General features: G+C 42.1%; 1 protein-coding gene across 1 annotated transcript; it reads right to left on the bottom strand.

Moving 5' to 3' along the window:
- Positions 1–451: 451 nt before the first annotated feature.
- Positions 452–1,402, bottom strand: LOC141167343 (olfactory receptor 10Q1-like). The gene has a single exon (XM_073654763.1). The coding sequence runs from the start codon at positions 1,400–1,402 to the stop codon at positions 452–454; it is 951 nt and encodes a 316-aa protein (XP_073510864.1).
- Between the last annotated feature and the right edge of the window lie 10,950 nt (positions 1,403–12,352).

The raw sequence follows: 12,352 nt of genomic DNA, 5'->3' as shown, positions 1-12,352 counted from the left end.
GTATTCTGTCTGGCATCTTTACTCCAAGATTGGTCTTCCAGGTTGACTAGGCCTCAGAAGTCACTGCGCCTGTCTCGGACAACTCACATTGGGAAATCACGATGCATGTCACCTCATGCAATGACCTCCAAGGCCTAGCCGACCCAGAAGAAGTGTCCTGGAATAAAGATGCCAGAGTGAATGGGCAAAAGGGGAAAACAAAACGCATTGAAGAGCGGACAGTAAGCTATGTGGACAGCAGGACAGGTGGGCAATGAGATGAGTAACGTTTTTTTTTATCCGTTTGCTTGGCCCTTTGTTGTTTAACAAGACTGCATCCGCAGCTGGCCACCATTTTGCTGAATTCTCGCTGTTTTGAATTGCAAAAAATCCATATTCTGGGGAATACATACTGTATATTGTTGTAAATTTCAAATAGAATTTAATTCCACTAGGGAAAAATAAAATTCACTTATCTGTGCTTGCAAACTAGCAAAAGTTTGAGAGCTCTCAGAATTTGTCTTTTGATGGCTTCTAGGACATCTTTATTTCGTAAACTATATACTAGTGGGTTCAACATAGGAGCAACGGCAATGTACAGCATAGACAGCTGCTTGTCCTCTTCTTGGGAAAACTTGGTTTTTGGTTTCATATTAAGACTGAGAGACGTCAAACAAAACAATAAAACGACCATCAGATGAGAAGAACAACTAGAGAAAGCCTTGTGTCTTCCTGATGTAGAATGGATTTTCAGAATTGTTAATATGATGTATATATAAGAAATAAGAATGAGTGCAAATGGGAAGAACCCTAAAACTATGCCATCAACAGTTATCAAAATCCCTATGTTGGTGGTGTCACTGCAGGAGAGCTCAAGTATTGATTTCATGTGACAGAAGAAATGGTTGATTTCACGAGAATGGGAGAACAATAACTTAGATATGAGCAAAGCATACATCATGGCATTGAACACGCCAAGGTTATAACAAAACGCAGCTAAGATCAAACATTTCTTGGGATTCATAATAAGCATGTAATGTAGAGGAAGACAAATGGCCACGTATCGGTCGTAGGCCATACACACGAGTAAGAAAAATTCTGTTCCAATACAGAAGACATACAAAAATACTTGTGTGAAACATCCCGCATTTGATATTCCAGTGTCTCCAGTGGTTGTGATCATAATTAGCTTTGGTAAGATAGCAGAGACATATATGATATCCAGGACTGTGAGGTTACATAGGAAAAAATACATAGGTTTTTGCAGTTGAGAAGTCAGACATACAATGAAGGTAACAAGAGTATTTTCCAGTACGCAGAGCAAATAAATTAATAAAATGCTGAGAAAAATCAAAAGCTGAACATTTTCATATCTGGTAAATGCCAGGAGATGAAATTCTTGATGCAAAGAGGAGTTATACATATTTTCATGCATATTCAGAAAAGCTAAAAGACCCAAAAGTTTTGTTACTGATATTATTTTTCATTATAAATCATTATTTTCATTAGTATTGTTTCAGTCATTGTACAAAAAGTTAAACAGATATTTAGAACAGAAAATTACCTCATCGGATCTGTCATCTAGTTTCACAACGTAAACTGCATAGATTATTAAACAGATCTCTTAGACCTAATGAGGCTGGTGTAATTAATGTACTTTGAATATTTACATAGTTACAAAATTATATAGGTTGAAAAATGACACCCCTTCATCAAGCTAAACCTTTCTCCACCATTTATACATTCTTTATCACTGGATTATTTATTGCCCACAATGCCATTTGTGAGAATAGCATCCAACCCTTTTATAAATACTGATATACTCTAGTATCTGCATTACTACCTCTTCTGGTCGGGCATTCCACAGTCTCACTTCTTTAACTTTAAAAAACCTGTCTCCACTCTGTTGTTGGGTATTCCCTGTCCCAAATGCTAGGGGCATCCTAGCTATCCCTGTTCACCAGATTACTTCTGAAGTTGAAGATGCCAGGGCCACGTACTTTGCTGAGCTCCTGAATCCACCCTCAGTCTGTTCCCTCCCCCCACCCAGGGAAGAGGGGAGTAGTAGTGTATGGCAATACATCAACCACACAAACAAGGTAATGTGAACAGGGACAATGGAAAATAGCAAACATGCAAATATGCACAAACAAACAACAGAGGAAAACATCGGGGATTGGAGGATGGGGCAAAAAAAACAAAGTAGGAGAAGGAAGGATTTGCACACAACCAAAACCACGCAACAGTCTCATAAATCCACCAAGCGCCTTCTCAAAGAACAACTCTCTACCAATTCTTGAACCATACAGTAATAAAGCTAACTGGCAATGCCTGCTTGCCAGAGTCCAGTATATATAGGAAACAGGAGTGACCAACAGTGAACAGCTGGGCCTTAATGCAGGTAAGCTTCCAGGAGTTCCCAACTGAGTAGATTAACCCCTGCACTGCTAGAAGAAACCTGCATCATTTAATATGGGAGAAGTCCTTCTAGTCAGTGCAGGAGTAGGAGAAATCAGACGGCACAGTCTTCTGGCTCCTCTGTGTCGCGGTAAACCCGCGACAGAACACTTTCCTATTTAGATGCCGGAATAACCTTTCCTCCACAAGTAATGATCCTTTGTAAGGTCTTTGTAAGGAATAAGTCATGTGCCAGTCATTTGTATTGAACAAACATGTATTTATACATATAAATGTCATCTCCTCTGAGACATCTTTTTTCTAAACAAAACAAGCCCATTTTTTCAAAACTGCTTGCTATCATATGACCAGCCTTTCATCCCTTGTAATATTCTAGTTGCTGCCTTTGAACTGACTCTAACTTCCAAATATCATTTTTAAAATGTGATGTCCAAAATTAAAACCCATATTCTAAATGTGGCCTTAAGAGTGATTTAAAGAGAGTTAATATTTATTGATGAGAGAGCATGTTCTTTTAACCCTTTTGGCAAGCATGATCGGGTGCTCGCCGAGCATGTTCAGCGTGCTCAGGTGATATGTTTGAGTCACTATGTGTGCATGATTTGCGACTGTTTGACAGCTTTAATACATGTGAGGAATGCCTAAGAAATAGGCATTCTTCACATGTATTAAAGCAGTCAAACAGTCGCCAATCATGCGCACGGAGCGACTCAAACATAATACCCGAGCATCTTAGAAATGTAAGCCTAACATACAACTCTTCCTTCGAAGGCATGTATCATTTCCCAGGGGCCAATATATTTTCATTGCTTAACTTTGTTGCCATTCTTACTTTTATTTCTTGGTCAACTTCATCCTCAAACAGTGGCAAAACTTTAGTAAAGCTGATTTCAAGAGGTTTTTGTCCACATTTTTATAAACCTTCATCGACTTTAGGAAGCATAAATCTTGGTAAGGTGCTTTTACTGCGTAAACGCATTGAATCCATGGCTTAACATAGCATGTGACAATAAACAAGCTCACGTCTAGCAGTGCTGCCTTGTCTTTCAGGGTTAGTCTGAACTGAGAGCTAAGTAGTGGCATCTTCAAGGAGTAAAATGCTCTCGCCATCCAATGAGCTTGGTGCATGCACCTGGAGATCCGATTTTCAAGTCACTTCGCTCAACATATTCACCTAAGAATATGATGGAGAGTTCTATTAACTCTCAATAGGCATCTCTTGCTATATTTTTTTTTTTGTTTGCTCGATAGAACTCTAGCAATGCATCAGTTTCGAAATAGTTTAAGGGTGCTTCCACGGTTTCTTAGCAGCTTTGTATCTTATTGGCATCAAAGTTTTTCCTACTTTTTTTGAACTTTTTGAAAATTGGAATATCTGGGCCTGTCGTAATTTGGTGAATTTTGACTTCAAACAAACTTTTCAACACAAGCTAATAGACGTGATGGTGGCAGGCGAAAAGTAACAAATCCCTGTTGAATTTTTGTTGCAAGAGCACACAAGCTCCATTGATATGACCTGTATTAGAGGCTCTAGTATCACAACAGAGCATCTGCACTTTATCTTTGAGGTTCCAACTGGTGATCACATTCTAAACAGCTTGTGCTTGCTCTTTGCCGCTTGAATTGTCCAATTTTGGCAAACCAATAAGTTTCTCTTTATTTCCAAATGAAATTACTATAGGAAGAAGTTCTTTGAAAAATTGGACATCCAAAGCTGGTATCAATTTACCACCCAGTGAAAAGTAACAACTTCTGTTACATCACTTTGAAAATCAATTTTTATGGCTTCTGCGCGTTCCTTTAGATTTTCTGTCCGGATTCGTTGAAAGAATGACTTCTTTACAGGAGAATCTTCATGTAAGTCCAAGTGACTCAATTGTCACTTGAAGAATGAAAACAGAGTCTATTTTACTTAACTGACACCTATCTAAAGTTTCTACTAATTTCAAAGTAACAAAATCTTTCCAACCTAGTTTCGCAAGAGTCTTAGATTTTTAGCTCTTGGTCAAAGTTGACAACTGCTCTTGTGATCTTTTAATATTTTCAGCTGAACTGTAAGATGAATCGTCAGGTAAGTTTGTAATATTATAGGCTGCCAAAGACGTTGATGCCATAGAGAAATATTTTATTTGCAGATTTTCCTCTTCTATAGCCCTTTCTCTCACACGCTCCTCTTTTTCTATCAACTCCAGCTAAGTTACCGGCTGGCCTGGCTCTCTCTAACACTGCAAAAAGATCTTGTCTTCTATTTTCATTAAGTGAAGTGCATCGGCGTGTGCAATGTCAAATAGATTATCCAAATTGCTTTAAAACTCTTCTCTACGATGCAGGAATACGTCTTGTTTTTTTGCATTTTTTTTCAGGTACCTCCAAACTTGATGCAAATTTACTACCTTTTGTACACAATTAGGTAAAGATTTTGTAGGTATTCTTGCCTTTTCCCAAAATATAATACATTCAAGAATAGCGAGATTTGAGCTTTCACTGACAATTAATTTAAGATTGAGATTATTATAAAATAAAAGTGCGAGAACTTGACAATTTGACGGAAGTTTGGACCCCACTATTTGATGACCTACGTCCCCCAATAAAAATAAAGTTTTTTAGAACTGCGCAATTCCATCGACTTGATCTTTCACTGAAAACAATCTGTCCTCATCCAAAAACAACCAATAACTACGAGGTATGGACGTAAGAGAGTGCGCTGCTAAGTATGCAAGTAATAACATGTTTCAATGCAACTCGGCACAGGATAACTTACAGCAAACATCATGAAATTTGATTTCTGAGTGTCTTGACAAAAGACAAAAAAAATAAGAGACATGCATTAAAAAAAATTAAGTTGAAAAATAATGGACAATCTGCTGCAGAGCCATTCCTTTGTGAAGTCCCATTTGAGATTCCTCTCAAAGGAAACATAACAACAAAGTAAAGTAAAAAAAATCACATGTAGGGATTAGCGAACAGTAGGGAATTTTCAAATAAAGCAAACTGCAAAAATGTTTAGGGTTTAACAATAGATATTGTAATGCAGCGACTTGCTGGCATTACGCTAATGGTCCAGGATGTGTTTTACCTGACCATGTACCCTCCCCCTCAGGTGACTGGTCACATGACTGTGACATAGCACAGGTCCTGCACGCACAGAATGTCTGTCTGATCACATGACTGTGACATCAGCAAGGTCCTGTCAGTATGTGTGTGTGTGTGCGCGGGATGCATATATAAACCCTGCTTGATGGGAGACAGGTGTGTTCGGTGAGGTGTGGGGCCTGTGCTCCGTGTGTGTGTGACACCGTTTGTGAGAGGCCTAGTGAGGCTGAGTGAAGCCTGTGTGCCTTAACTTCAAGTGTGGATCCTCCATTAGAGGTAGAAGAGGAGGTGACGTTGCCAGTAGCAACCTCCAGTACGGTACCGAGTCAGAAGGATCTGACAGCCCTGAAAGAGGAGGCGGCCAGTCGTTACCAAGAGCTGGAGCCTATCGGCCAGCAGGATCAGAGTGACGTGCAGCAATTATATGAGAACCTGGGGAACGTGTCCTCAGACCAGTTGATCCAGGAATCTGAACAGCAGAAAATACACCATCTTATGAGGAACTGTCAGCGAGACGTGGAGCTAAGCCACATGGAAATTAACCAGTGGAAGGAAATGTTCTACGCAATTAAGGAGGACCGCCGCAAAATCAAGGAAGAGGTTTTGCAGTTGAAGCTTGAGAAGGAGGCGCGGCAGGATGGTGTTTCTGGACGTGAACAAATCCTAGAATGACTGCGCAAACAGCTCAACCAGGAGCTGTGTGACTCCAAGAAGGATTGTGGTGAACGCAGTAGGGAGCTGCAACAGAGTAAGAGAGATTATGAGGATCTCCTCAAGGTGAAGGAAAAACTATAGGAGGATAAGGCGGGGGCAGAGCAAGTGCGCCAAGTGGTTGAGACCACTCTGCAAGACACCCGTGAGGAGAATGATGATCTCCGGGGAAAGACCCTAGATCTGGAAGCTCAGGTGAAGGAGCTACAGATGTCCTGTGATACTCTCCAGAAGGCGGAGATGTACCTTAAGGAAACAGTCAGCAAGAAGGAAGCTGAGCGAGAGAGGATGGAGGAGTCCATCGGAAAAGCCACAGACCAGGGCCAGGAGTTGACAGCTGGTGATGGGAGGTATGAAGCAGATACCTCCTCGAGTGATGTGGGCTCGGAGGGTTCGGTGGATGTCGGAGCCGAGATCAAGCAGCTCAAGGAGTTGCTACAAACCCAGTGGACGCAAGAGAAGCGTGAGAGACTGGCTATTGAGAGCCGAGTGGGTGCATTGGAGACGGAGAGGTCTGAGAGAGCTCTGGTGCTGGAAGAGCAGTTGAAGCAGGAAGAGCTTCAGAGACGGGCCACTGAGAGGCGAGTGGCGGAGCTAGAGGAAGAAGTTTCCGGGCTCAAAAGTCGCCTGACAAAGTATCACTCAGTGAAGGAGGCCTTCTTGGAGAAGGAAAAGGGTGAAGACGTTGCACTCACTCCCTTATACTATGAGAAGGTGGACCTGAGGAGAGCTAAGAGAGTGTTAACCACAGATAAATATGAGATGGAAGTGGTCAAGACGAAAATTCGTGAATTTGTAGCTGTGAGTCAGCTCAGGGGAAGCATACAGGGTGAAGAAGCTGGAGGTCAGTTGCCCCTGAAACCTGAGCTGGTTGATCATCTGTAAACCAATGGTGAGACCTAAACGTCTTGTAGATGTACCCGAAGATTTGAGGGAAGAATGCACCAGTGAGTCCGTGCATGAGGAGTTAAAGAAGGCCGTGGGAGCCTGTAAGGTGTACCTGACCTCAGAAGCTAAACAGCTGGTGGTCCTGTCCACGACCGAAGTCACAGTGAAGAGGGTGGCTATCCTAAGTGACATGCACTGGCGATGTATTCGCACGAAGCGATTTCTCCGGTTGAAGACGGAACAAGCCGTTAGACAACTGGAGTTGATGAGGAAAGCTCACAGTATGCGTGAAGAGGTCATCCGGGTGCCGCATGTTCTGGTGAGGAAGTTCGTTGGGAGAAATGGTCGAGCCATGCAGGTGATGGTCAAGAAGTCTGGTGTGGTGAAAGTAAGCAGTCCACGTGATCGTCAGAACTGGATACCAGACGAAGACGGCAAGGTATCATTCTCCGCTGTAGGAACAGATGAAAGCCTGGGATATATGCGCATGCTGTTGGAGTACCGAGTGACCTACCTGCGAGAGGTAGAACAATTGAATCTCGCTAGACTATGAGTGGATAGACAGCATCATCTGAGTAGCAGAAGATGGCAGCCGTCTAGAAATTATGAGACCAGACAGAGAAAGGGCCCCCTAAATAACAGAACAGCTATAGCTGGAGTTAGGGACCTTTCAAGATGTCCTGAGAGTAGTGGGCGTGGGTTTAGAGGTAGTGAAAACTCCAGTAACTCAGGTTTGAGCAGCCCATACAAACGACCCAATAGAGGACGGGACATTACGGAGTCGAAACGGACCTTAGATACCAGGGCATGTGAGTCACACCGCTATATGTCTGACCGCTGGGAGCGGGGGAGACCTGACAAGGTTACAACTGACCGCTGGGAGCGGAGGAGCTCTGACAAGGTTACGACCCGGAAAGGTGACCTGAAGAAGTCAGTGACAGTGGCAAATGGTAGGTCCCTAAGGAATGGGCTAATGTCGTTGACTAATGTTCCAGGGGCTGAGTAGCACAATTGTAAAGTACATGGTCTCTATGTGAACTGGGGGTTAAAATGGCATTGTGTATATTATGTGTTCAACCCCACAAGTTTGAACAGAGGGGGGGGATATGTAATGCAGCGACTTGCTGGCATTACGGTAATAGTCCAGGATGTGTTTTACCTGACCATGTACCTTCCCCTTCAGGTGACTGGTCACATGACTGTGACATAGCACAGGTCCTGCACGCACAGAATGTCTGTCTGATCACATGACTGTGACATCAGCAAGGTCCTGTCAGTATGTGTGTGTGTGTGCACGGGATGCATATATAAACCCTGCTTGATGGGAGACAGGTGTGTTCGGTGAGGTGTGGGGCCTGTGCTCCGTGTGTGTGTGACACCGTTTGTGAGAGGCCTAGTGAGGCCGAGTGAAGCCTGGTGCCTGAAAGGCAAAGCCTGGATCCTGCGTGGATGCTAGTGGCCTTGGAAGGCAGAGATTTGCGGAAGAGTCCTGAAAGGCGCAGGCTGGATGTGAGTGAAGACATACCAGTAGCCTTCGAGGAACGACGGCTGGAGACCCCTACCTGGGAAGCCGCAAAGCCACAGTGGTGGCGGAGTAATGGACTGAGACAGCTAAACCCGGAAAAGGTAAGGCCCTGTGTTATATGGACATTGCTATGGACATTGCTATCTGATTACCTTGCTGAAGGCTGTACCTGAAGCAAGTGGGCCGGTCTGCCACTTGGCTCGTGAACATTATATGTATATGTGTGTCGGCCTGCCACTGAGTTGGACCCGGTGAACTGTGGTTTATGAAGTGCAATAAACAGCAGCATTGTGAAATACCAGAAGGACATCACTGGTGTGCTTTGATTTACCAGGTGCAGCGAGTATCCCATATTATGATGTCTAGCGCTACCTTACAATATTTATAAAGGGCATGTAAAGTATCAGATAACCCCTTTAACTTAATTAATAGTATGGACATATTGTTACTTACATGGTCTCAAGATAATACAGCCACCTTGTACTTCTATCTAAAGAACAATAGGCCCAGAAGCACAAAAAGATCCTCACTGTAATTTCAGTATGTCACCTTGAAAGTAATAATGTGCCTATACCTGTACATGCCTGTTATATACACAAAAAATCCCACCTTTGCACCTATTAATGATTAATAGTGCTCCCTTTAGTTCTCAAAAGTAAAAAAGAAAAAATTGATACAAAATATTTAACCAACCTGAATCACGTGACACATTTAGTGGCTGAGACTTTTTCTGGGCTGTAATGACAGTTTTGCGCCAGAGCATTTACATCTAATCAGCCTAAAACCTTTAAAACAGAGAATGGCAGGGGAGGAAGCCCATGTTTCCCTCTCCTACCACAAGTTTCAGTTGTATCCATATCTCCCTATCCACATAGCTGTGACCAATTTGTCTTCATAGATGGCAGGCTTACATATTTTTTCTGTATGCAAAAGGCTTTGTTTTGTTATTCTATGAAATGGCATCCATTAAATAAAAATGCATGCTACACCATATACTTTCTTTACAGTGGAGTCCATGGCTTTCAATAAATATATACATTGGGAGCTTTTTTAGTGAAAAAAATATTTGTGAAAAGAGCATTACATAGAATATATGTCTTGTGGTTTGTATTAAATCACTATGTTGGTATCATTTTGATCAGGTTATAATAAAGGGAATAATAATAGTAGTACTAGTAGATGTAGTAATAGAAGTAGTAGTAGTGGTAGTAGTAGTAATAGCAGTATTCAATATTTTGAAAAAGTATTTATACCCCCCGAAATTTTCCACATTACATACACAAACTTAAATGTATTTATTGGGATTTTATGTGATATGCCAGCACTAAGTAGCAAGTATTTGTGAAGTGTAAAGGAAATGATACGTGGTATTCTAAATATTTGAAAAATATAAATATGAAAATAGTTTTTTTGCATTTGTATTCAGCCACCCTGAATCAATACTTTGTAGAATCACCATAAGGCTGTGTGCCCACGATGCAGATTTAATGCATTTCTGCAACGGATTAAAATTGCTTGTTAAGGTGTCTGCCATGTTCCCCAATGATAATCCGCATGTGCTGTGCACATGCTGCGGAAATTTCCAATGCGTATTATCATTGTGGAAAAATCCGCAGCACAACCAATTTGGGAGCGATTTTGCGGTGAAATCGCTCCCATTGACTTGCATTGAACCGTATAACATCTGCATGTATACATGGTAGCCAGGTTGGGAGAAGACGAGACTCTCATCCGACCCGGGTACCATCGCACCTGCAAGTTAAAAAATAATTAACAAAGTAAAAAATAAAAAAAAATATTCATACTCACCTCTCCAGCGGCCCCCGGTCTCATCCCGGTGACGATCCTCTCTCCTTGGCGGCCAGCGGTGTACTGGCAGGACCTGCGGTGACGTCATTTAGTCAGCTGATGGTCACGCGACCGCTGATGTCAGCGGTCAGGCGATGGTCGCGTGACCATCAGCTGACTAAATGATGTCACCGCAGGTTCTGCCAGTACACCGCGGGCCGCCAAGGAGAGAGGATCATCGCGGGGATGAGACCGGTGGGCTGACGGAGAGGTGAGTATAAGGGTTTTTTTTGTTTTTAACCTTTTTGTTTCTTTTTTTTATAAAGGATGCAGCATTTGCAAACAGAACTTTCTGGTAACACAATATAAATCAATGCCAGTTGCACGGATTTATATTGTGTGACCAACTTGCCATGCTCTTTCCCAAGTGATGCTCAAAATCGCTTGGAAAAGCGCTTTAAAGACCGCATGCATAAATGCATGTAAAAACGCTTCGAAAACGCTTCTTCCTGGCAGAAAAAATGCATGTAAAATCTGCATGCATTTTTTCTGCCAGGGAGAGGAAAAAATGCTCAGCAAATTTCTGCTTGCAATCTGCATCATGGGCACTTAGCCTAAGGGTGGCAGCATGGTGCTGTGGGGAGTATTTTCTTCAACAGGGAAAGGGAAGCTAGTCAGAGTGGATGGGAAACTGAATGGCTCTAAATACAGGGAAATCTTGGGGAAAAAACAGTTAGAGACTGCAAAAGACATGAGACTGGGGCATAGGTTCACCTTCCAGCAGGACAACGACCCTAAACATCCTGCCAGAGCTGCAGTGGATGGATTAGATGAAAGCATATTCATGTATGTGAATGGCCCAGTCACAGTCCAGACCTAAATCCTGCTGAGAATTTGTGACAAGACTTGAAAATTGCTGATCACAGACGCCTCCATCCAATCTCACTGAGCGAGAGCGAGTGTGCAAAGAAGAAGGGGCAAAAATGTCACCTCTAGATGTGCAAAGCTGGTGGAGACAAACCCTGCAGTCCTGCAGCAGTAATTGCAGCAGAAGGTGGTCCTACAAAGTATTGATACAGGGGGGCTGAAAACAAATGTACATCACAATTTTTCAGATTTATGTTTTTGAAACAATTATAAAACCCTGTATCATTTCCTTTACACTTTACAAATACTTGCTACTTAGTGTTGGTGCATCACATAACATACATATAAGTTTATGGGTATAATTTGCAAAAATTTTGAAAAGTTCACATGGTATGAATACTTTTTCAGGACACTGTAGTAGTAGTAGTAATAGAAGCAGAAGCAGTAATGTGTTTGCTTAAAAGAATATTTTTTTGAAAACACTTTTTTGTCCATTCATTTGAGTATTGTAGACACAGACTGCACATAGTAACGGAATATTACCTGTAATGCTGTTCTTGTTACTCTCTGAAATCTCTGAATACATGATTTAGCGTGGTTATATAAACATATATTTCACATCGAGGGAATTGCCCCCTCCTGACATTTTCAGTCTGTAATTGTAAAGCTAAATATATTTTAAGGAAATAAACTTCATGCAATACTATGAGATATAAATCAAACTAATGTATTGGGGGAATTACAGTTAGACCCCCGACTTGTAGAGCTGGTGTAAATCAATTTGAAGGACCCAATCAAGCAGCCACATCAGTATTCCGTAGAAATTGGACAGGAACACTGTAAACCATGTTCATCTTGCTGACATCCTTCTATTGATTAGCTGGTCAGGGTCAATGTGAAGTGTGCTTCACGTCACAACAATGACATTGCGGCAGATCGCCTAATCAAGAGAAGAGGCAGTTCATAGGACTCCTGTCCGGCGGGCATGGAATACTGACAATGCCTCTAGACCAGGGTCCTTCAAACAATTTGCTCATCTCTACCAATTTGATATTAGACTATGTTGACCTGAGTCAGCAAAGT

Source organism: Phyllobates terribilis, unplaced genomic scaffold, assembly GCF_046119375.1.
Source record: "Phyllobates terribilis strain yellow unplaced genomic scaffold, ASM4611937v1 Scaffold_11__3_contigs__length_659146591, whole genome shotgun sequence".
In the NCBI taxonomy this organism is placed as follows: Eukaryota; Metazoa; Chordata; class Amphibia; order Anura; family Dendrobatidae; genus Phyllobates; species Phyllobates terribilis.
The sequence above is the reverse complement of the archived record's forward strand: the minus strand, read 5'-3'. Positions and strand labels throughout refer to the sequence as shown.

Coding starts and splice junctions, on each gene's coding strand:
- LOC141167343 (XM_073654763.1), bottom strand. CDS start 1,402: ATGTATAACTCCTCTTTGCATCAAGAATTTCATCTCCTGGCATTTACC.